We start from the raw sequence: 26,640 nt of genomic DNA, 5'->3' as shown, positions 1-26,640 counted from the left end.
AGTCCTACCATGGCTTGGGTAGAAATTTTGTGTTACACTATAGCCCCGTATTTTTCATAACAAGAAACAAATCCTGATCCTAGCCTGTAAGCTCTGCCAATATATTTCTGTAATATTTTGGAGAGGAAAATTATGTTCACAACTTTTAAAACTCACTGCCCAAAGTCAGGCATGTGAGCTGATGTTGAGATAGCTGGGTATAGTCAGATTCTTTGAAATGCTGAAGGAAACAAATTCAAAATTTTTAACCCTGGCATAAATGCTAGGGCTTGAAGCAAAAGAAGAATTTATCATTCCTTTAGTAGAAACAGAGTTAAATTTATGGCTCTGAGATTCTACCATTTAAGTCCCCACAAAACATAAAAGATGCTGGGAAAATGGTATATTTGATAAACACGGTGTTTTCAAAACACTTATTAAATTGCCTGCCACATAAAAAATAAAACTAGAGATTAATACTATGAGATGCAGTCACAAGAACAAAGCACAGCTGTTTCCAGACCCATTAATTCTACAATCTCTCAGAGGTGGGTTTCCTAAATGAAGACAAATGCAACGGGAGAACTTCAAAGAAATATCTGCTTCCAAAAGGGACTGTCAGGCAGATCTGTGATACCCTGGTACTGAAACCCTTTCCAGTTACTTTCCTAAAAAGCTTGCAAAAAGTACCAACTAAATCCTCTTAGTAGTATTCATGAGCTCAGGTCAGAGATAACTGTAACAGAGGAGAAACAACTGCTAGCAGACAATAGCAAGCACTGGAATAACCGAGAATTTGTCTCCTTGGAGTTTGTTTAAGAACACATCAGCTAAGCACCTATAAGAAATAAGATAGGCACAGGTGACTCAGTCCTGGAGTGGCCTGGCAATGAGCTTGACCTTTGAATAGATATCTAATTTTCTCCAATTTTACAGCATTTAAGAGTTCTCTAGAGCCAGTGTAGCATCTTATCTTTACTAGTTATTAAAAGAAAAAAACTTATTAACATGGATAAAGTAATCTGTATTTGTTTAGGCTGCACAACACCACAAAGAAACGAAGATCAAAGTCCAAAAAGCACCTTGCACTAGGGTTTAGCCTGGAAAGTGGAGTGGTGGTGCAGAGCCAAGTTCCACTGCTTCTGAACTGGTTAAACCATAATTTTTCAGCAAATAAAACATTTTTTTTTCCATAAAGGAAGCATTTATGAGTCATAGGTTGTGGTTCTAACTTCTGTAAAGTAAGAGATGTCAACAAACACTGGAAATAAATAAAATGTCACTCAGGACACGATTTGATGATAAATTAACTCTGGAAGGTTCTGACTACTGTGTGACAAGCACTGAAACCATGACATGAAGCACTCATTTGCTATAAACTGACTCTGCCCCTTAAAAACACCCTTTAATTTTATAATGAAAGGTTGAACACTTCAAGTGGCACTGACCATCTGCACCCCAACTTGCACCAGAGCAGGTCTGCTCTTCTACCTCCAGCATAAAGTTGTCCCGAAGGCATTAAGCTGGTATAATTTCAGCATTCTGTGCCACCCTCAGTGACACTGACAGTAACATATTCATGTGCCCTGCCTCATCCTGAGCAATTGCTACTTGGGTCTCATCACGTGTCAAACCACAGCCTAGGGCTACTGCAAAGTAGCTCTCCTGTGGGCACTTACGGAGTGAAACACCATAGCTCCTGTTCCCTGATCTTATCTTTGTATGGATGTGCCTGGACCAAGTGTGGCTCCCTCCAACCCCAACACACACCTTCAGTACTGTTCCAAATAGGCTCCCATCCTCAGCATCTTCCACAGGCTGACATTCCTACATACCATGCATTCCTTCTACACTGGGTTACAAAATCACAACCCTGGTGGGCTTCGACAGCAGGAATGTGACACAATGCTCACAGGAACTTTGAAGTCTCCTATTTTTGAGTTATGTTTTCGGGTCACAGCGGTGACTCACGGGGTCAGTGGAAATCAAAACCAACTCCAGTACATATGGATATCAACCATTCAGCTATAGAATGGACCAGGCTTCAGCACTGTAAACACCTGTCAGTCTATATCACATTGTTTGCAGACCAAAGACCAATGCCAAGTAGATGATTTTATTAGTGGAAATCCTGCCCCTGACACAGTTCCACAGTTCATGTTTCCACAGTATATGGCTCAGCAGCACTACGCATCCAAAAAATACATGGCCAAATATCTAAGTGCGAACACAACCAATATCAGTAGGAAGTTCCCAAGTTTAGCCTGCCAAAAAATAGAATACATAGAGGGCAAAACAGCACTAAGTACTTGTCTCTGGCCACAAAGAAAGGCAAAGGATAATACTGGCATTGAAAGAACCTGAGGTAGGCTGGCTTTAGATATTTTCTAATCATCAGAGAAATGAAGTCCTGAAAGAGTTTTTAATCTTGTTTTGCCTCTTTTGAAGTTGGAACTTCACACTTTGTATGAAGAATGGATATGACACGGTTCCCTAAGGTCACAAGAAGGAGTAGACAAGAGCATCACCAAGGTTCTTTCCAGATGAAAAACAAGGCTTCATCTGTAAATGTGATGATATAGGCTACGAACAAACCAAACCCCTTCTAAGTTCAATAGAGTGCAATTGTTTTAAATAACACAGGTTGAATCCTCAAGTCGCAAATAGTACAAAAACACAATTTCATTTTCACTGGCTTCCTGACAGAGATTTCTAAGAATGCTTCTAATGAAGTCATGCAGGAAGGATTAACACTGTGGTCTGTGCAGGAAGAACTCAGCAATGTGGCTGATTTAATAAAGTACTGCACAACAGCCGGAGAAAGTAATTCTTTGGTACAGTGTCCGGTTTCATTACAAAGTACGTGTTTACTCTGAACTGCACTGAAATTCTCCAGCGAAAACTCAGTTCCTGAGTTGCACCTTCCCACTTGTGCCTGAGGACACTGTAGACACAGGTGCAATTGTGTATGTCTGTGGAAAATGAATTGCATATAAAACTAACAGTATGTCTATACTTTGGCCAAAAACGTTCACTGCAGAAACTCTAACAATTTGAACACTCTAAAAGCTGCTGTCAGCATAGTAGGCCAAACCTATTTATAATATATTTAACTGAAATGAAAGACTGATTAAGGACTGAAGGAATCAAGCATGTGTTTAGATGGAAGGTGCTGGGGGTTTTTTTTTCATCTTCCCCAACAGAAGGGAGGAAAAAAAAGAAAGAGAGGTCACAGCTCTTGGAAATATTGAGAGCCCCCAGGTTCATGAAAGCATGTATATTATGGATTTCATAGCATTTCTAAGGTATGAATGAAATCAGAAAGCACTGGAGAAAGACATGCTGATGGAGACTAGCTTGTCTGGTATAACATAAAGCTTGTCTGGTATAACAATGACATAAATTTGTCATATCTGACAAATTTAGTGAAATATTTAAGCAGAGAATAGAAACAGACAGGTGTGAAGCAACTAAACCACTTCACTTAGGTTTAAGACACCTGTGAAACTGCTGTAGAAAGCAGGTTAACCACAGTTTGAGTAAGTGCACAGCAGAAGCAGCATTCCTCAGTGGATAAAATGACCAGGTAAAAGCCTGGAAAGACTAATCTGATTTTTAAATAACTGTAAAGTCATCTATTAAATTAATCCTACTACCTTCTCAGAGCAACTATTCAAAACCAATATTCCCCCATGACACTCCAAAATCTCTTCAGAATTTCTCTGAATGCTCAAATGACTTCAGTCAATATCTTTAGCTATTTCCAGAGCATTTGCCATCTTGCTTTGTGAGTGTGAGTGAAATACATATTCGTGGTTATGATATAATAATGTGCTGAAAATTTTTAAATGTCTTTTGAAGTATGCAATTTTCATTTATTGCCACTACCTCCCCATGAATCCTCATTATTGCTCCACAGTTTTGTATCTGATAACAAGGACAAAAAGAGAACATCCAGGTAATGACAGAATTATGATTCTACATGAAAAAAATGAAAATAGGAGAAAACACATATGGACTTTGTTCTAGAGAAGAAGATTAAGCAGTAATTCAACTGAAGCTTTTTGCTTCAAAGATGGTAGTAGACACAGTTAATTGTCACTTAACTTCAGAATTCTAATTAAAATGCCTAAAAACATCTAAGTTTTGAGTAAAACAAATGTAAGAAAAATGTTATTATGTACAATATAGCAATGGCTAATACGGAAGGATATGTAAGTAGTACACATACCATTATAAAAACCATGCAAAACCTGCCACAGGCAGGTAATTAGAAGAAAATAATACCACAGTTTATCAGAAGAGACATAGAGAAGTCCTGTTGTGACTAATCTATCTTATTTGAATTTGTCAGCCCCTGGGTAACTTCTGTCAAGATGAATCAGCCATGTGTAGAGTCAGCTCCTCGAGATATAGAACAGATTTCTGAAGTTTTTATCTTGTACATATTACTGTAGAGCATCTATGCTCCATGAACAGTTAGATGTCCCAGTCTTGGTGATGACTGACAAAGTCTTTTGACAGTAGATTTGCTAACTGTTTTCACTTTTTTTTTGAATTTTATGCAAGAAATAATTTTAATTCTTTCAGTATCATTAATTTAAAAAGTGTGGAGCTTAGCTGGAAATGACCTCAAAATCATCCAAGTTCACTGTAGCTGTTCAAATTAAGCGCCAAAATTTGGAGCTTAGTTACTGCAATATTCCTCACATTGGAAAGAAAAAGGTCATAGTGTTGCATGGTTAACTCATTTTCGGATGTGAACTGAGATTCTTAACTTGGGGGTTGATACAACGATGAAATGAGACAAAGTAAGGATCATTATGGTACTCTCCACAGCAAGGTGGCAGTAGCACAGACTTGTTGGGAAAGTAGAGGATAACCTTCTAAATGAGTTTTTGGATGAGAGTGGAAAAGGCTGACTGTACTATGGGAGAAGATGTACGTTGGCATTTCCCAAGATGGCCAGTTACTCCTTCCCTGGAGATGGAACTGTGTATCTTCAAAAAGTCTTAAAATATGCTCAGTATTAAGGAGTACTTCAGAAGCAGCTTGAACAATTAAGCAGTCTGTCCACTGAAAATATCTGTAGATATTTTAGGAAAAATAGCAATTATTTGCGTATTGAAAGAATTCACAGAACAAAAATGCCCCTGTGGCAAAGAGATCGATATATTTCCCAACACTGTGTCTTGAGTAATACAGAAATGATAACTATATGTAAGATGTGTTAAAGACTTATTAAAAAGATTTAGTTACATCACCTGCTAGATACTGCAAGATGTAGCTCTCAGTTTGTTTACAACCAAAACTTATGATCAGAGTAAAGAGTACACAAGGTATTTAATGTTCTTAGGTATGATTTTGGTCTTTCAAGCCATTCCAATCTTTCTCAGTTGCTATGAGAAAGGCAGTAACTGGAAGTGAATGGTCTTACAGTTTTTTAAGAAGTATTTCAATATTTCACAGCAGATCCAAAATATTATACTATTCTTTTAGCTTGTAACCTAGATCTTTTCCAATACCACTCAATGCATACTAGATAGCGTGGTAAGAATTTCTTCATGGGGCAATGTCATGACATTGACAATGGAGTAGAATACAGTAGCCACTGGAAGTCTCCAATAACAACAGAGAAAAAAGCACTGGGAAAAACAAACATTCAATATTTAAATACTTGAGTAACAGAGTAATAAAGTGAGACTGTGAACTATCTAATGAGGAAGGAGCATGGCATCACACATTTGCCGCAGGGTAGCAGCATGTATGAAGCCAGTTACCACAGATGAGCTGATGTGCTGGAGAGTCACACCTAAGCTGCTGCTCTGTGTGTGCTCCCCCCTCTTGAGTGGCCATCTGTGAACTAGATTTTCTGGAATAGCATTATCCCCCCTTATTCCCCAGTAGAAGTGGGAATGCCAAGCTGCAAGATGGCCCTGTGTTATCAAATCAAAGGTCTTAAAAATGATTTGGTAAGCTGCTCTAATTACAGTAACAGAGGGCATGTTGCATGAGTATTGCACATTGGATTTCTAGTGGGTGGCTTTGCTCATTTCCACCAACTTTATGAAAATGATGTCTAGGATAAAATAATCAAATCTCAGGAGGCAAGGTAAAAACCACATGTCCCCCGCATTACACAAGTGCTGAAGGTCAAAGCCTGTAAACCGGTCACACCCTGAAGCTCTTGTCTGAAAGTGAAAATCTTCCACTGTGAAAAAAATTACCTCTATTACTTGGTAACTGCAGCTTTCATTATGCAGCGCTATATTGTCTTAATGGCACTGACTGATAATTAAACCGATAGGATCTAATTTTCTTGGTACAGAATGACAGGTTTCTAATTGCCTGACTTCCTTCTCTGTCTATTGGCTAAGAGTTTTCTGCTCCTTAGCATGGCTGAAATTAGTCCCACCTTTTGTTTCCAGGCTGTTCACACACCTGTCACACCTTTAACTCTATTTTTTCTCATTGTTCTCCATTCCTTGTCAGACTGTGAGTTGTTGAGTAGCTATCCACACAAATAGTTATTGTCTTTGACACAAGCCTTTCTTCAACTCTCATGCAGAGTGAAAACTGGTGGGCTGGGAGGTTGGTTTTGCTTGAAGCAGCTCTATTTGTTTTCTTAGTAAATCCTCATTAAGGAAATTATCTTAGTGTGCATTTATTTCCCTTTGACCATGGTATTCCTAGAATACGTGTCCCTTGGTTGCTTTACTTAGCCTCTCAAAGTTATTTGACCCTTTGGCTACCATTCTGCACTAGGGGGAAAAAGAAACGTCAGATAATAGATAATAGACCTGAGTGTTTTATCTCATGCCTTCCATAGGAACTATAAATAAACTGTAGCAGCAGTAAAGTGAATTTCCTCCTCTGCCTTCACAGAACATGTATCATAAAATCATGCTGGGAAGCCTTGCTGTGCTAGAGAAGGGGCAGTAGAAAGCAAGCATGAGAAGGTCACTGTGGAAATAGTATCTACACTGCATGTAACTCTCACACAGCAGCAGTGGGCACTGGGCAGGCTGAAGGGTTTCCAGGAGATGCAGTGCAAAGGATGTCCCCAGCTAGTGGTGCCCTCTGGGAGCTTGAATTCTGCAGAGCCAGCTGCAATGTCTCCAGCACCACATTTTCCAGCAAGCTCCAATCCAGGCCTCCTCAAACCATTGTGCTGTAGCACATGTCTGTCCTCATCTGTCCTCTTGAGATGCAGCGCAGTAGGGAGCAAGGGGCGTGGATACTTAAGGGGTTCACTAAGAACTCAGCAGCTGTGCTGGTGCCAGTGAGCTCTCCAGTGCTCTGCTGCATTGGAGGGGTTTGTTTGTTTGGTTTTTTTTGGTTTTTTTTTTGTTTGTTTTTTGTTTTTGTTTTTTTTGGTTGGTTGGTTTTGTTTTTTTTTTTTTTTTTTTTTTTTTAAATTACATTTGATCTCCTACCAATTTCAGGAGAAAACTTACTTGTATAGAATTTAAGACTATTCTACTTCAGAAAAATTAAGAAACAGTACATGAAGTTTTATGTCAGCAAGGCATCAATTCCTCTGAGGTGATATAGCCTACAATTGAAAAAAAAAATAACAAGATGCAATTAAAACTTGCATTTGACCTGCCTCAACTTTCCTTTTCTTATACCCTTCTAATAAGTCTGCCTTTCTGCCACATTTTGCTCTTTCACCTTTTCGTCTTACGACCAGTGACAGTTTATGGGCCTTTTATCTAACATCAGCAAATATGAATTTTTTTTTTTTTAACACTGTCATCATCATCACTGTAACACAAGCAATTATTAGGAGGCATATTAGAAGGAAAACTTCAAAAATAATTACTTTGATATTGAAGTCTAACCAAAATATATTGGTCCAGTATGCAAAAAACTGCATTCTCAGGAGCAGATGGGAATGAAAGAGATAGAAGGAAGCGCACAGCACAGACATTGGATGGCTGATTAAATTCTATGCAGCATACCATAACAACACAGGCAATATATCAAAATATATATAGTAGCAAAAGATGCCCACCAGGAAAGGTCCACAATTACAAATAAAACAGAGAACAAAAGAAGAAGTAAAGTTTTTTTGAAATTTGTTTTATTCCACTATAGATCCACCTATTTAGGTACCAACACTAACACAGAACACCCTCAAATGGCAAGGGAAAGTATGTTCCACTGAAGACTCTCAGCAGCAGTAAAGTTTTCTTTGACTGTCGGTACAACTATACTAATCTATTCACATTAGTTTCACCTGATTGCCTGACTTAATGCAAGACTCAATTACTTCAGGATTAACACAGCAGTAAATTAAAATTCTGGAGGGCTGCTCTACTCAAATTCCTCTAAGTTTCCAAAACTCTACAACTTCCCACATACCACTCTGTTAGCATAAGAGCTAACTCAACAGACATTACTTGTGCAATTTTTTTGTTTCTATACCACTGCTTAAAAACAAAAAGTCTTGATTAACTAGGCAACTAGAATGGCTTAACTGAAGAAAGTGAAGCCTTCAGGAACATCAAATAGCTAAGGAAGTGGCTTTTATTGTTGTTTTGGTGGGGATTTTTTGTTTGTTTGTGTGGGGGGTTTTTTGTTTGTTTTGGTTTGGGAGTTTTTTGTGTTTTTTTGTTTGGTTTGTTTGTTTGTTTTTGTATTCAGTCCACTTTTTCACTTGTCTGGAATCAGAAGTATTGTCCTAGTATTCTCTATGGGTTTAGGTATCCTTAACACAGAAATACAAAGTTCTCACTGTGACCATGAGTAACAGCCAATATTTACATCCCAGTCATGTCTGTGGACCCACACAGCACAAGCAGTTTAAGCAGTCAGTGTGTGCTGAAGAATAGCAGGACAGTGGTGTCTTTGCTGCAGGGAAGTGGGACAGCAGCTGCCTTCTGGTCCACATATCATGGTTCTTTCTGCGACAAAAATCAAGCAGGAATACTGGTATTGGTTAACAAAAATAGTTGGCAACAGATGCAGCATACAGAACCAAGACCTCAGACATGCAAGCTCACCAGCTGAGAAATAACCTTTAGTTAAAGGTTTTCCATTGAAAATTCAGGGTTGAAAGGCCTGTTCAGTCCTAGCAACAATAATTTTGCCATGTGATGTGCCCTAGCATTTTTGCTGAACATGCTGAACAGAGTAAACTGCCACTCACCTTAAAACTTCTGTCAGTGCCACATTGGTAAGCACCATATCTCATCTCTAGCAGGAAGAAATTATGAATCACATGCGTTGGCCTGCTTTTTATAAACCTTTTCCATAACTATTAAGTAAGAAAAACTATTTTTTAAGTATTATGTATAAAGATATTCACTTACATATATAGTTAATAGAGAGTTATGATCCCTGGCCTGTCAGGCTACAGGAGCAAGTGATTTGCCAAAGATAAACAATATATATATTTATGACCAAAGGAAGTCAGTAAATAAGGGCCAATCCCTCAGTGTCTACTCAGCAGAAACCTCCATACTGAGGATATCAGCATTTCTAAAACCAGTCTGCTGCTGGCCAGTCATCCTGGGAAATGCCTTAAGACTTGTTAATGTGATTATAAGGTTTATGAAACCTCAAATAAACTTAAATCTAAATGGAGAATACAGTTATAATGAGGGCAGGGCTGTCTCCAAATAAAGTTTTGTGGAGTCAACAACCCAGTATGAGTGTCTTTGGGGCCTGCCAATGCAGCAGCACAAATGTTCTGACAGCACTATATCTGAACAAAACATAGGCACCTCTATTTGGAGCTGAGCTAAAGTTCATAAAGCAATCCCTAAGCATTCACTTGAGGGGGTCAAGTTACAATCATAAGGTGGGACATCCTTGTCAAGACAGAAGCAGTGGACCCACCACCCACCACCCCATGACAGCACAGTTGTGGAAACTGCAAAGCTGGTGACCCACTTGGAAAATTATGTGGCTAATTTCAAAGCTCCTGATAATATTTCTTATTCAACAGGTGCAGAAATAGGATCAAAACATAAAGTGTACTTTGCAGGATGTGGGGAAAGGCCATGGGAAAGAAATATTGCTGTCTGTTGTCTGCAAGGTGTTGGTTTACCAGACTCTGCTTTACCATGCAATACAAGGTAACGCACATGCCATGGACACTGCCAAGGCTGGGAATATTTGTATCATCTAAGTACACTTTGATAAATTAAGTTTGCCTAGTCTTCATTTCTGTTTCTGCCCATAAGCAATAGTCCTTTCGTGGTGCACAAATCTGAGAATGAAATAATATTATTTTGCTTCTTAGACAAGTCTGAGTATTCTGTAGTAAACGAATTTTCTACACACTGCATTGCAAAATCTCTTTGTTCTGTCAGTTCAAGATTATGTCATTTGTATTTTTTATTTCAAGGTTAAGTAATTAACTAAACTATTGGGCATGTCAGCACTGGGGGAACGATGGAACAGAATGCCTGAAACTGTTTTAATTATTCAGTTAGTAAGTTAATGATATTAAATGCACATGGAGGATAAAGCACTCAAAAGAAAAGCCTTCTAGAGGAAAGGAAAGAATGGTAACTTAGTCACCTAGGTGACATAAAATCATGAGAGACAGCATACTAACAAGGCATCAGAAATGTAATGACTTGGCAAACAGAGTAAAAATCTTGAATTTCTGAGAAAAAAAATCATCAAGGATAATACACCTTTATTGCTTTGGTTCGCGACAAGAGTATCCCAAATGTTTCGACTTGATTTATCAAGAAAATTTCAGTGAGAGGAAAATTTGATCTAAAACATATTATCCTGTAACCTGTACAAGATTTAATGCCAACAAAAACACAGGCAAGCATAACGTAAGACAGAGCTTCCAATGCTTTCTAACTCACCTGATGGCAAAAATTACACACTGTGCAGAAGAGCATAATAGAAAAGGATGCTTGTGGGTAAAATCCTTATAGAAAGATGGTCATGATTGCTTTCTGAAGCTAAGCTTCTACACAAACTGGCATTTGGAACCTTAGAGGAAAGAATGGCTAAACAGTGAGTGGAATCAAAGGTGAGCATCAAGAGAAAGGAAAATTTTGTCAAAAAATATAGCTTTTTTTTTGTATTCTGTGAAAACTGGATATATTGCAGATCTGCATTTTTTCACTACAGGGAGGAAGAACAGGTTTAGAATTATTAAATGTTTGGAGAACAGGAAAATATAAAACAAGGAGTAAAGTCAACACCCCCTGGTCCTTTTCTGCTGTGTCATCTTGTCATACGAGGAGATCAAGTTAGTCAAGCAGGACCTGCCTTGAATGTTCATCTTTTCCTAAATATAACTGTCTACATTCAACTTCCAACCACTGAATTTCATTAGTACCTTTTCTGCCAACTAAAATGAATTCCGAAAGAAAAAACAAAACTCACATAAGTTTAATAACTTCTGTTACTAAAATTTTTCTAATGAGAAACTAAACATGGCCTTGTAACCAGGTCCTTAAGAAGCTGAAACCAGTGAAAACAGTATAGTGCTTTAAGCCCAAACAGGGATTTGTTAGTTGACTCACTTTCAATTTGTCCATTATCTCCAAGAAACAAAGTGACCTTATATACCTTATTTACATAGCCATGTTTCACTCCTCACAGCATTTGCATCCCTCGAAACTCTAATTACTTCCCAAGATGAACAACACAATGAGGACTGCAAACTGTTCTCACCTGCACAGGGCTCCTCTGTGCTCACCAAAACCCTGTATAACCTTCTGAAAGTGACTATGTAAAGGTGGTTGTCATGTCTAAGTTTATTTAGGTGGCTTCAGTGGGCAAAACTGGTAGGCGTTTGGTAGTAGTGGACACTCCAGAGTGGGGACAGCTGTTAAAGAACTGCTGCCCATGGCTAAGTCCATTCTGGAGCAGAGGAAATTTTTAATTAGGAAGGAGCAGCAGAAAGAGAGAAGGAGAGAAAGAGAGAGTGTAAGAGAGAAAGAAAGAAGGAAAAAAAAAAAGAGAGAAAGAGAGAGAGAAAGAGAGAGAGAAAGAGAAAAAGAAAGAGAGGAAGGAAGGAAGGAAGGAAGGAAGGAAGGAAGGAAGGAAGGAAGGAAGGAAGGAAGGAAGGAAGGAAGGAAGGAAGGAAGGAAGGAAGGAAGGAAGGAAGGGAAAAAGAAAGAAAGAAAGAAAGAAAGAAAGAAAGAAAGAAAGAAAGAAAGAAAGAAAGAAAGAAAGAAAGAAAGAAAGAAAGAAAGAAAGAAAGAAAGAAAGAAAGAAAGAAAGAAAGAAAGAAAGAAAGAATTGCAAAAAAAAAAAAAGTATTATGGATCTACTCCAGATTCCTGTACCACTCCCCACCTCAGATGCTGCAAGAGCAGAAGAGTGGGGACTAGGACATTGGGAGGAGATGACTGAAGATGGGACAGGTGAAGGAGTAAAGGCATTTTCCCTAAATGTCTCTTAACTGTTTGCCTTCCTTAGTTCTTAATACCTGAGTGAGCAATTATACTACATTAATTGTCAGTAAAACAAATAAGGGAAATTTCCTGATTTACCCACTGAAGTGCCTCAGCTGGTGTCAGGGCTCTATTGCTCAATGTCTGCAAGGTCTAGGAAGGAATTCCAGGGGGGGGGGGGGAAATCTACCACCATTTTTGAAATAATGATTTCTAGTGGTTTCTCAATCAGTGGACTAATGGGACATGCTTTAAGTCATTCTGGCTCACATTTAGAAAATACATGTTTTATTACTAGACAGTCTCAATAGCTTCCCTAATTACATTCTGACACCTTCACACATTAACATCACTATCACTTGTCATGTTACCACATGATAACTCCACAGGTTGAAGTCATGGATGAAGGCTTCTTCCTTGACACTGTGCATGAAAGTGCCTGAACCAAAGAGCCTCATTAGTGGAATAAATTAGACCTCTTTATCAAAGTATTTAATACTATGATATACTTTCTAGAATAAATGAAGCATGAAGACTCAATACATGTATCAAGCATATATATCATCCATAGATTAAAAGAGTCTGACCGGAAGTTTTGATGAAATCATTATTGAACCAATCCTTATTTCATAAGAGCTCAACCTTTCAGCCTTTAATGAGTACAATTAAATGGAGGCTCTGACTAAACAATTACATCCCCTCATTGCTTTCTATTATCCCAGATACCAAATGACTCAGAGCCCAGGGATGCAGGCTGTGGTGGTGATGCTGATCTGCATTTCTGGCCATCTTTGTCTGTGCAAAGTGACACCAGCTTCATTCAGGAGACATGATTGTGTGAAAGGGCAGTGGAGGGAGGAAGGAGGTATGTTGGGAGGCTGACAGAAACCCTTGCAATCCTTTCAGCTATCAGTTGTATCTCCTGCTTTGAGCAAATAACCTGGTAATATAAATTTTATTCAGTTCATCAACTCATAATTAACTGCTTCTCATGGACGTTGAAGTCTCACTGCTGGCAAAGTAGTCAGTTTCTTAGGACAATTTATCAATCATAATCCACCTGCCCCTCTTGCCTATGCCAAAAGGAAAGACCAAGTGGCTGCTAATACTGCCACCAAGAGCCAAGCTGCCTGGGTCAGGTGAGTGGGTAGTGACAGAGTACCTAAAAGGTCAGCCTCTGCCACCAGTGAAGGGCACTTTTCTCATCCAGTGGCAGCTGGAATGTAAGTTAGATTCTCAAGCGTTCTCTTTCATCTTGGTATGCCTTGTTAACATTCTGCCTCCTAAATGCTAAAGATGGTTTTACCCATGCTGTGGAGAGGTGGTCTATGGAGAAAAACCAGTAATAATTTCATGGAAGAATGACAAGGAGCAAGTCTTTATAGAACTCCCTCTAGAACCAATCTCCTGTTGCTTGCTTTCCTAAGGTGCCTGAAGCAGGAATTCCTGCTGCTGCAGACTCAGAGGAAAAAGGAAGGAATCACGCTCTGCTTAGTCCGTACATAGGGGTTAGTAGGGCATCCTTCCAGAATGCAGGACTCTCCCTTTGACCACTGTACTACTATATAAAAACATGGGTCATTTTTACTTTAGCTTTAAGAGCTTGTATCAAATTAATGATAAAGATGTCTACATAAACAAATGGACTTGTAGCTCTGAACACTTGCAGTTTCTAGGAGTACCTTATTTGGGGTCTGATTTAGACTCACTTTTTAGCTTTTATTTTAGACTGGTGTGAGCATCCTTCCTCCTTCTCCAGATTTTTGCTCTTTAAGTGTTTATGACATCACACCACTCAACAAACTCTGTGGCCATTATGAATTCTAGTCCAAGAGACAGGTACCCAATTTCTAAGAAACATTAAAATCTCTCATGGAAAATTTACTTAATGGATTGTGGCAGATCCAGATCCACAGCATGCTAACTTAATCTTAATTCCTTCCTTCTGAACAATGGACCTAATGCCACCCAATCTTCCACTCTAAGAGCAATGCCTTTGCAATTCCGACTGGTTGCACACTCACAAGTATCTTCCCCATCAAAATTTAAATTGTTTATCCAATTTATGGGTAAACAAAGGGGCTATTTTGATCATTGAATGAGTCTTTTATTAAAACAATACCTATAAGAGAATTGAGGAAATTCAGTCCCACTGTGAAGTTTCCTTTCACAAACATTAAATTATGTTCACTTTTAATCTAACCGTGGCAGACATTTTTCACAGTGACATACAAATTTTTTTCACACAGTTATCAATTTCAAAAAGGCTCTCAAATGTAGGCATGCAAAAAATATTTAATTTCTGGGTCCCGCATTAAAAGGAAGAAGTCCTTGTAATAAAAGCGGGAAATATCTGAGACCCAAAGCTCTGTTACTGTTTCACAGGCCATAAAATTGGATGGTTTTGCTGGCTTACTGTGCCAATGAACAGTGTTCACTTCTACTGTAAGGCAAGTAAGGTTTAACACAGATGTAGTCTTTGTATATAGACTTTGAAGCCCTCCTTACCATGGAAATTTTGTTATTTGTCTTCAAGATAAAGTATGAGTGTTTATCTCATGTATGTAAAATGGCCATTAACATGGTGTTCTTTGTCGAATACTCTGCAGGTACAAGAAGTAATTAGTATCATTTAATAGGATACTAGCCCTAGCAATTGGTAGATGGGTTGATGATAAGGATAGAATTAGATCTCCTCCTCCTCCTTTCACAATGATCTCTCATGGCCTAAAACTTCTCTTTCTTATTTTGTAGAATATTTTTAAACCTTTAGGTATCTTAATTTGGGACTTCCTTTTCCTTTGGAGACTATTTGAAGCAATGCAAATCACTGTAAATCATGGAAAAAACCTTCTCCAGAATTATGTGAAGAGTAAAATCAGTGATGTGCTGCAAGTGTACATCTGTAGATGATTGCAGATGATTACACCCATGAGGCATATGGAATGATTACTAGCTGATGTTACAAAAACCTGAATTCAAAAGAATCTGTACTGTGTGGAAAGTGCAGGTAAGGAGGGAATCTGTACAGGATCCAACAACAGTGGGGATTCTGGCACATTTGCATCTATGAAGCACCCTTTTCAACAGAACCCTATGAATTGACCCCTCTGCCAACACCCTCAGTGTGGCCCTGATAGCAGTTACTGCCATGTTAAATATTGACTAAAGGTAGATGCACACTCAGATAAACAGTTAGATGTAAGGTAGAAGTACTTGTCATAGCCCTCCAATTCCCAAGACTTGTATGCTCTTATTTAATTCAACAATTATATTTATGCTTTTTAGGTGTATCAGATGCAAATACTTAAACAATCATATGACTAATTATTTTTAAAATTAGTAGTGTCTGTTCAAAAAAAAAAAAAAAGTAATTTTTCTCAATATTTAGCTCAACTTTTTTTACACACTTCATAATCCTGTCACAGTCTCAGCTGCACCCTATGCAATTAAACATGGCTAGGAAAAGTACAGAGAAGAAAAGAACACAATCAGAAAGAAGAAACAGGCTAGCTGTGAACATATCTGATGCTCCCAGTGGGAGACAAGGCTGAAGGCTGTTCTAAGATGAAGAAAACATCAATCTTTTTATAGAAGCCTGAATCAAAACCAGCTAAGAAGTCTGAGAAAGAGAAGAGCTTGACAGTACCATACAGGTACAGTCAATAGTGAGGAACTTTGCTACCCACATCCACACAGGCTGCCAAGCCTTTCATTCATATCCTTTCTCTTACTTCCATTCAGCCCCACACGTAGTGTTCAAAAAATCTTTCAGGCATCCTGAAGAATAAAAGATTCAATTTTACATTAAGGCTTACACTGTTACAACACCTACTTAAGAAGTCAAGTTCTGTGTCAAACTGTTGGAAAGAGTACTTGGGTTTCTACTGAGTTCATGAGCAATTTACTATGGGAAAGCAGGAACTTCCTGTAGCCTCCCATCAGGTGGAACCTGAAACAGCTGAAGTCACCTCACCTAGAGGGGTATCTTATTCTTTCCTTACTATCCTTCCTCCCATTTCAGAACTTCAGAGACAAAAGGATTTGAGGTACTGGAAGCTCAGCTAATTGACTCCTGTTTCATCAATTCTTCAGTTTCATCAACAGTTATGAGGTAGACCTCTGTGATTTTTGCTTATAACTTTTCCAGAGGTACTGCCAGACAGAACTTCCCTGGCTTTTAGTAACTGCACTCTCTTTAGAGATTACACTTGCAAAATTGGCAATACTGATTGGTCTTTACTTCATTCTACATGCAATCTAGACATATGTACATTGAAGGACAGAGGCATTAGCCGTAGATATATGCTGATGTGGCCTGTTTTGGAAAATGATCTTCACAATCACCTTGTGTAAATATCATGTTATTAATATATATTAAAGGGCACAGGCACTTGACAACCTATGGCTCAAATCTTCCTGTATCGTTGCTGTACAAATGTGGAATGGAGGCCAGTTTTGTAAAGAGAAAGGAAACACTTGATGGTCCACATCTTTTAAAAGGCTTTTAAAGTCTTTTAACACTGTCTTGCCACGACAACACACAGAAATATGGCTAGGTGACACTGCTCTGTGATGGGTGCAAAACCATTTGTTAGGTGTCCTTATGAGCAGCTATTAATGAAACACTGTCAGAAAAGGAAGACTGTCAAAGTTCCAGAGACTAATCTTGGTCTGGTTCTATTTATTTCTTCACTCTTGATCAGGTTGATAGAATATAAATGATACTCATGTAATTTCAGATAAAAGTAAGATAAAAGGCAGCACAAGTAATCAGGAGGAGAGATTTAAAACTCCAAAAGATCTTTCAAATTGAAGAAATAGTCTGGAAAAACAAAAGAAAGTATGCTATTCAACAGAGACAAGTGTAAGGGTTTACATTTTAAAAGAAATAAGTAAATAAAAAAAGGATGGGAAACAGGGATGGCAGCTCTTTCAGTAGGACAAAAGGGCTGTAATAAATTAGAAAAACATGAATCACCCACAACATGCTGTTCTGAAAATGGAAAACATCTCACTGGGATGTAGAAATTGTAACAGAGCTTAAAACCACATAAAATAATGGCTCTACTGGGGTATTCTGACAGTACTGCATTTCAACAAAGTGTTGAATCAGCCAGAGAAGGTCTAGAGAAGGACAGTAAGAACAATTCAAAGTATAAAATGTAAGTCTTTTAGCAAAAGACTGAAACATTTAGAGCCATATGGAAGGCATAACGAAAGATGCAGAAACGCTTTTTTTTAAGGTTCTGTCTATGCCAGTAGTGAATAAAGTGAGAAGTTACTATCTTAAATTGCATAAAGAAGAAAGATTCAGGTTATGCTTTAGGAAAATCTTCCTAAGAGGACAGACAATGAAGCAACACAATAAGTTGCCTGGAAAGATTATGAAGTCTGTTTCTCATCAGAAGGAGATGGCCTAAATTATCTTGACAAGATGACTTCAAGACATATTTATCAGTAGTCCACAACTATGTTCTTCCTTAAACAATATGTATATGCTTGCATGGAAACATACATAAAACAGATAAACAGAACACCTCAGAACTAAAAATAGAAAACTTGAGAAATAAATATATTTTATTTATTTGAATAAGTACCAAAACTATCATGTTTCCAACTTTCATCCTTTAAAGTCAAAGCTAATTATAAAGTGGGACCAACGTATGGCCAAAATCAAGGTATTTTCCAAATAGGAAGCTACCTAATTGGTATATTCACAGCATTAAAAACTCTATTAACTTTTATCTGATTAGGACAGCTTGGTCTTCACCCAGCAATAAAATTGTAAACATCCCTTCTTTTTTCTTTCAAGAGAACAAAAATAACAGAAATTATCAAATTCAAATATTCATAGCTTTTACTTATATGCCAAAAATTAAGAGTTACTAATTATAAAGTAGTTGTAAAACTGTTATACTCTTGTGATTTTTGTAATGATAGGATTTCAAGATCCAACAGGACAGGCTGCATCATAATATCTGCAAATGAAATACAAATGAAAGTACAATAAAATAGTATAATTACACAGAAAAGATTTATTTCATTACTTACCTGTTAACTACATACAAAGGTGCATCACAAAATGGATATTTATAAAATATTGATATACATGATGGTTAGAATCCTGTTTGTAACAGTCCTAATTTGAGGAAGCTTATTTAACATTTTGTGGGAAAGCTTCTGTGTCTTACTCAGTATTTTAAAGTTTAGTAATCAGCCTTCAATTGATATTCAATTTAACTTCTGGCTACTGTACTTAGAGGTGTTATATCCTGGTTACCTATTTCTAGACAAAAACAATTTATCAGCTGCAAGTCTCCTAGGTCTATTAGCTATCTCTGACCTTTAAAATGCAATACTCAGAAATACATATTGATAAGGCATAGGACTGTGACTCAGGAGACCAGAGTTTCAGTCCTGATTTTTTAACCAGTTTTGAAGGCATCCATGGACAAAATATTTCACCTGCCTTTGCCAACCTGCCCCCATCACTAAAAACAAGCTGGCCTCCTTTATTTTAAGCACTCTGGGTCTCATTCAACTCTTCTACCCATTGAAGCTTGTCTAAGACATTGCAACTACTTTTCCCTGTTGACCAGGTAGGCAGCTAGAACAACACCCTTCAATGCCACTAATAATTTCATATGTCAAGATAAGTAGTATGATTTCAGTCTGAGGCCTAATTATTCTGACAATACCCCTATCTTGTGCTCCCCTTCCAAACTACCTGGAACTATAGAACTTGAATGTGGATGGTTTTAGGTTCTAGTGTGAACTCAGCCCATGCTCTTCCAGGCATGGCAGTAAATCTAAAGGTTGACTGAGAGATCAGACAGGATTATCCTTTGAGATCTACAGAAGAAAAAAATTACAGAAAATTTGGTACTATCGATAGTGTTATTCATTTAGCAGTACTGGTACAAATGGTACTCTTTTGACTCCCACAGGCAACAGAATGGTGCTTGGTTGAAATCAGGTTTTTCTCCCTCTCTCACAAGAAAAAAGAAAGGACATAAATGGGACTTTTTGTTCAGAAATTATTTGGTATTACAGAGTACTTGTTGTAGCAGGACTCTGAGACTTGCTTGTAACTCTCTGGCTCATAGTGTATATTCAGCAACCTGAATATTCAGGAACCAACTGAAGCAATTTCAGCTGTAAAGACTTTCAATACTCAGAAAAACTTTTTGGATTGCAGACATTCAGTCATTAAATCTTTTCATTACCTTCAAATTCAGCTGAGGCCAGGATAACAGTCTGGAGCTCAAGCCAGAAAAATGAAAAAAAAAAAAAAAAAAAAAAAAGCTTATCAGAGTAAAAGAGATGCATCAGAAAGAATTCAGCCTATGGGTATGTTCTGTCATTTGAAGGTACTTCCCTACCTGTCCTGAAATGAAAATTTACAGCTGCAGGCTCCTGTTAGACCTCTGTCTGTTAAATAAATGTGAGATAACCACAATGTTCTGACAGAGTAACTGCATATTTTCCATTTGGATGTGGATCTTGCCACAGCTGCCCATGCTCTTGCCACCTTTCCTGCTTTTGTGTTCTACACTCATTTCCTCATGGGGATGGCACAACACATTGCAGCTGTCAGAGAACGTATTCTCCTGGTAACTGCAGTGATTTGTACAGAACACAAATTGCACCCATTTTGCAAAATCTGCCTGACTCTCAATCATTTTTGTGGCTGATGTTCTGACTTACACAGTTTGGATCAAGATTGCCACAGATAACATGATATCATTTTTTCTCCCATCTTCTCCTTAGTAACAAGATGATTATAAAAGTAATTCTGGATGGGGTTTTTTTTGCATGGGAATTACTACTAAAATTAGACAAACAGAAGGAATTTTATACTCTAAAATGAATCAAAAATAAAACACAGAAATTAGTCATCACATTTGCATACTGGTGATAATCAACAGTTGACTCCTTATAAAGACATTGTTTTAAAGTTATTTAAATCCTGGGATCCCAGGCAATGTAAAAATATATCTTAACTGCAAAGCAAATAGCACAGCCTCTCTTTCTGGCATGTGCTCTGCTTGAGTAGAATACTGATTGCACTTGATGTCTTTTTAGTACAGACATGAACTATCTGTTCCATTCATCTCAAAAACATTTTAAAATGGATACTGAAATGGATTTTACCAGTAGGACAGACCTATCTCATTAAAGCCACTGTAGCCCAGCTCTTGCCTGCTTAGTCCCAGATCTTCAAGGTCCATGCATTTAAATCCAGGTGGGCACTGGTAACCTTCTTCTAGCTCTCTGGAACAGTGGGTGTCTGGGATAGCTAAATTATTCCAGGTTACATTTCTGTGAAAAATACAAAATTAAGTTGTTACATAAACTCAGCCCATAGCAAAACTACAAATCTGAAAGTGTTGAAAGTGAGAGGACTAAAGTGAAAAGTTCATCAGCAGTTATTTTTACTATCTGATGTTCTTTGGTATATTCTGTTTTCATTAATTAAGCACTTATTGTAAAGAGCAAGCTAACACTCTCCTACAACTTCAGCCTTTTGCAATGACAGTACAAATACTAAAAGCAGAAATTTCATACTAATGCCTAGAGATCCCATAAAAATGGAGACTCTCCAAGAAATGGAAGAGTTAACATTCAGCTGTTCCAACTGCTCTGTAACGCAATTTGGACATGATGTTTCAAGCTCCTTTGCAGATCCTGAGAGTGTGTTCAACTGCAGTCAATATTATGACTTCGACTTAAAAAGGCATTACTGTGCTTGCTTTGACACTCCTTAAAAGGATCCTTGTGGATGACTTGTCAGTCACCTGAATATGTATTCAGCTTCTTGTAACTTGGTCAGGACAGGTTTCCACCATGGATGAAGGGCCACAGGAAAGAAGTCAAACCATTACCTGTGTAGTGCAATTAGTATCTAGGCACTGCTGTGACTGAAACAGATCTGATTTACTTCTAGGTCAGTCCAGCAATGACTTAGTAGAAGAGGTGAAAAAATTTGAACTGGTTTGAATTGGTTCAAACTGATTTATGTAACTGACCGTAACATTTTAAAACAGAAAGATCATGAGACAAGGGACAGTGCCCCAACACAGTGACACAGTGTTGGTCATTTTTCACTGTTGTCAGAGGCTGAGCATCACTTGTTTTTCCTGTTTCTCTGCAGCTGTGGTTGAGCTGTTGGAGGCTTTGTCACACTGGACACAATGGGAATTTAGGTAGGCCCAGAGCTAAGGGCCATAGAAAAGGAGAGGGAGGACAAGTTTGTTGCTCTCTGTTCTATTAAATATATGCCTCTGGCATGTACACATAAATATGGGTTACCTAAGTACTCCCAAACTTTGAGAAGGAGAAGCTCAGGCAGTTGATTCCCCCTAATCACTTACAGTGCCCAGTTAATAATCACAATACGCAGTCCTCTGGCAAAACCAAAGACTGGTCACCCCATTTTCCCAGAAGTCGTTTGGTTAAGAGGCAACCTCAGCAAACCATCCCGCTCCACCCTGAGCAGGTCCCTGTCAGGGTCTGCAAAGCAACACAGAACAGAAGTGGGGATTCACATTACTTGTGCTGTGGGGCTGCTGGGCAAACCAAAGAGAAGAAAGGTCCAAATAAGGCTCCAACTCTGCTGAATGAGCACACAGCTAAGCAACAACTGTTTTTCTCCCTGCTTGTATTCTCTCATTCAGCATATGAAAACCCTGAATTTTGGTTCAGGCCTAGGGCAATTTCAAATCAGATGTGAAAAGCTAATCACAGTGAGTTCTGGTCTGAGAAAAAAAAGTCAACAGCATTTTCCATTCATGTTCAGGTTGATTTTGATCTCCTGGTTACAGCACAGACTTTTGGTATAAAAATGAATTGCTGAAAGTTACAAAAAATGTTGTAGTATTCACCCTGTTATCCCAAGGCTTTAACCAGTGTCTTAAAATATATCATTTTAATCTTGCTTGTCCACAGAAAAGGGGAAACTTTTCAGCCTGCCCTTTAGGATAATTAGCATCTTATTGTTTTTCTGAAGTCCTTTTCCTTTAATCTAACTCACGGATGCATTTTGACAATTAAATTGGGTGAGCAGAAGCTTTAATTACTTTATTTTTATTGCTTTTATGCACTGCATGGAATAGCAATACATTAGTTGAAATCTGTCGGTGTGAAACCAAAGCTTCCTACAAAATTTTTCCTAGGCAATTATAAATGTGGATAAATAACTATTGTCACATCTATCCTGTAGTCATTTCTTCATGATACCAGGGAGACATATATATCTGCATGGATGCACACACAGACATGTACGGTTCCAAATGGAGTTTTAAAGAACACCCTGAAATTTAGCAACATGCACAATTAAAAATACAAGATACACGAGCATATGTGTATTTGTTCCACTTTTGTAAACATGCTCAGCACATGCCACTCAAGTATTTAAACATTAATCTGTGCACCCTAATTCCTTTAAACTAGAAGATGTTAATTCATACCCAGTTGTATGTTTTATGTTAGATACTGCCATCCAAAAGTCATTATAATATATAGGACTAACATAAAACAGTATTTTACATATATTTTTAGAAATTAAAATTAATTCATTGGCTCAGGCACATTCAGAACCCCAGTAGCTAATGAACACTGGTACACTGGTAGTTAATGAACTTCACATCATGGTTTGCATTAGAAAATCCCTCAAATCCCAAGAGGCAAGCAGTGTGAGGGCATATTATTAAAAGCATTGCTGGCTCAATCACTGCAATACAAAGCATTCATTTAAGTGCTTCATTTAAACCTAGACCATTTTTTTATTTAACCTCCCTTCTGAAAGAAAAAAAAAAGCTGACTCCATGCACTGAGTATGATTTAGGGTAAAAATGAAGAATCTCTGCTTAGAGCACTTGTACAGATACAGGCCTTTTTGGATCACTGTCACTTGGCAAATTGTGTTCTGCCTCTAGACAGTAAATAAGCATAGACTAGTACACATGGACTAGAGAATATTACATATCTGTAAGTGGCTAGAATATCACCAGAGGTTTTCAATATAAGATGATTTAAATTTTATTCCTTCATGGGCTATACTCAGTATCAATTAAGTACTGAGATACTGATTCAGCACATACCTAGTTTTAATCATCTCAAAAGTTCAATTAGGCAATGTGCTTAAATGTCTTGCTGAATAGGGTGCCTGGATAAATTTATGAACAAGAAATAATTCATCCCAATAGACCAACAATATTTCTATGCAGAGTATTCAATGTCTGTGGAGTGCAGCATCAACCCAACAAGCGAGCTGAGAAATTAGTTCTCCACAGGAATGCCAAGGATGCAGAAGGAGATAATTGACTCCACATCACTTGATAGGCATCCTTCAATAACAAGATTGTTGCAAAAGACATAGGACTGTTACTCTGACATGTTTTTAAGTGCCTGAAGAATGTTATGATTACATACATGTGTACATCACAGGAAGAACCTGAACTGGTATCTCTTGGGAGTACAGTGCCTCTTTTCCATGGCATCTGTTACAAAACTGGTCTTTCAACCATCGTGTGCTGATGTGAGAACAATCTCTCTTTTAGTACCTTCTCCTTATTAGAGAAGTTCTTCAAAGAGGGGTTTTGACACCTTAAGAGACAAATTACCATGGTAGCTTCTAGCTTCTTGTTTTCTGCCAGCCTGACTTTCTCTGTTGAAAATAGAGATGGGGAAAAAAATGGGATTTTTTTATTCTGGTATTCTATTAATTTTCTAAGATATGACCAGAAAGCTATTCAAAGTTAGCAAGCTTCTTATGTAGTTTCCAGATCCAGAAAATGTAAAAAAAACCCAAAACTAAACCTAAGAAGTATATTTATTGATAAGGTAATAAAAAAATCATTTCAAATGGTCAGTTAGGTAAAGAAGTTCGTAAGTAAAAATGACTTAGCTGGAGCTGAAGGATTTTCTGCATTTGTTGAAAGGAACCTCATGTCTGTCCCTGTACAAAACCAGGCACTGCCGAGCTGCTGACTGGAGAGCTACTGCATGTTAAAAATACCACAGCAGACATAAAGATGGCTGGTAGATCATGAAGCAAGTAAGTAGTAACTGTGCAGCTTCCAAAGAGGGAGCAATACATTAACTGGGGTCTCAGAGGAGTTGGCACTGATTTCTGTGTGATCCATTTTCATTAGTGACCTGGGAGACCTTATGAACCCAGCTTCATCAAAATCACACCAAGCATATGATGAAGGATAACAAAAAGCCTTTGAGAACAGAGAAAGATTATGCAGTTCTGAAGACTTTAAAGGTTACTCTCAATAACTGTGATTTAATGTCAAGCAATGAATTCAGAAAGTGATAGAACCTAAACACAAAATGGACACTGCTGTATAGAAAGCACTAATACAGAAATAAGCTTAGATCAGATGACTGATAAAATATTTTTCTTTTTGATGCCAAGAATTATAGTCTTTTCTTCTGCTAGACATCTAACTCTGAACATAAAACTCAAAAAAAAAAAAAAAAAAATCCATTCCTGTACATGTCAGAAGAGATGCTTCTGCTTTGCCATATTGCCAGAACACAAGGGAAAAGCACCAAGCTAGTGAGACTCCAGCTATAAACTTAAAATAAATTCAGAGAACTCCATGGTAAACAGAAGTTGTTGCTGAAGCTCAAATTAAATGGATGCTGGGCAAGGATCTCTCAAATAAATACTTTCTGATGAAGTAATACTGTGTTTCTACATTGACTTTAGACAAGTTATCTGATGAATAATAATACAGTGCTCTCTTACATATATAGGTCAATAACATCTAATTAATTTGTATTTATTCTGATTATCAGGGTGATCTACTACTATGAAACAACTTCCCTGCACCATTCAACACAATGATTATAGTCCATGAACCCATTTTTTAAAGCTTTAAATTTGATCTTATATCAGTATTTTATGAAATGAGATGTAATCTACAAGCTGAATTCATAGTTGGAAAGTAAGGTCAACTGTGTCAAGAGCATTCTGGTTTTAACAATGTTTTGGAGCCACTTTTGAAACAACAAAAGATAAAAGCAAAATATGTATAGATGTATATTAATGGTAGTGGAACCTCTCAGGTCAAAAATCTGACATAGTAAACGCTAATTGCTAGGGTAGCAAATAAAAACTCCTTTTTTACAAATTTATTTCTAATTCATTGAATCATACAAAAGAACAGATTTTCACACCAAATGCAGAATAAGTTGTTTAGTTACCAACACTTCACATTCTAGATTTAAAGCTCCCTCCCACAAATGAGTCCATGAATATAGCCAAGACTTGTAATTCAATTTTATTTTCCTCACACTGATTACTGGGGCCTTTGGGATGCCTTGTGGTAGCCCTTTTAACATTTAGATGCTGATCTAGGAGGTTGCATGTCTCTGAGAGCCCTGTATCCTACTTTAGTGTCTTGGATACATCAGTAACACCGAATGCCTACACATGGGTAAGTGCATCAAGTTTAAAACCCTTCAAGTTAAAAAAAATAACACTTCCTATCATCAGCCAAGTCATCAGCCTTAGTTTGTTTTCCCCCCATACCTCCAGCCAGTTATAGAGCACATGACCTTGTTCTCCAATCAAAAGACTTTCCTTAATGAAGATAATTTATAGAATTAAAAAGAAAAAAAAATATTCATGGCATAACCATTACTAATAGCTGCAATTTTATACCAATAAAAATTAGAAAAACTGCAATTAAGATTCTTATGAAAATATCATACAGAAACATTGTGCAGAAGGGAAGTTTTAAATTTACTTTTCTATTTAGAATTTATCCTCTTAAAAGCTCAGATAGTTCATGGCAATTACTACACACCTGATTATATCATTAGGTAGTCAAAAATATTAAAATTTTTATTTTGTATTCCAAGTTACATTTGTTTTCAGAAACTCTGGGAACTTGAAAGATAGGAAGCCTAGATGGAAAATCGTTTGTATCACCTGATTCCTTGAAAAAAAGTAAAATGGAGAAAGCTTAAAGTTTATTTGTTGCTTAGTGACCATGAAAACAATCTAAGCACCTAGGCAAATTTCCTTCACTTTGTCCTTTTAAATGTGTCTCTTATTCCCAAAGCCATATCTTAATTCTTACTGTGCTCATCCAATCAAATCCTTTCCTCCTGTGGGAAACTCTGAACATACAACTGCTATTAACAGATGGTTCCTAGACTACTTCCTTACACTAGTGCTCTTTTTACAGGCCTAACAATAATAACAGCTGTTCCTGCACAGTTGTTAGAATAATAATATTGTGCTATAATAATTGCTACA

The 26,640-nt window shown here is 37.6% G+C and overlaps 1 protein-coding gene and 1 long non-coding RNA gene across 4 annotated transcripts in view; one reads left to right on the top strand and one right to left on the bottom strand.

The window, feature by feature from the left end:
• The window catches only part of NALCN (sodium leak channel, non-selective), a 229,631-nt gene that overhangs the window by 166,476 nt on the left and 36,515 nt on the right, over positions 1 to 26,640 (bottom strand). For both annotated transcript variants that reach the window (XM_069007795.1, XM_069007806.1), the window contains exon 6: positions 20,530 to 20,684. In XM_069007795.1, coding sequence (XP_068863896.1) covers positions 20,530 to 20,684 — 155 coding nt within the window. The remainder of the gene's footprint in view (positions 1 to 20,529; positions 20,685 to 26,640) is intronic.
• Positions 16,330 to 24,848, top strand: LOC138106712 (uncharacterized). Of its 2 annotated transcripts, none has more exons than XR_011149080.1 (3): positions 16,330 to 16,408; positions 24,336 to 24,420; positions 24,518 to 24,848. It is a non-coding gene; the product is annotated as an uncharacterized lncRNA (long non-coding RNA). The 2 variants fall into 2 exon arrangements; XR_011149079.1 differs by having other exon boundaries at positions 16,374 to 16,473.

The sequence above is a fragment of the Aphelocoma coerulescens genome, chromosome 1, assembly GCF_041296385.1.
Source record: "Aphelocoma coerulescens isolate FSJ_1873_10779 chromosome 1, UR_Acoe_1.0, whole genome shotgun sequence".
Lineage (NCBI taxonomy): Eukaryota > Metazoa > Chordata > Aves > Passeriformes > Corvidae > Aphelocoma > Aphelocoma coerulescens.
The sequence above is the reverse complement of the archived record's forward strand: the minus strand, read 5'-3'. Positions and strand labels throughout refer to the sequence as shown.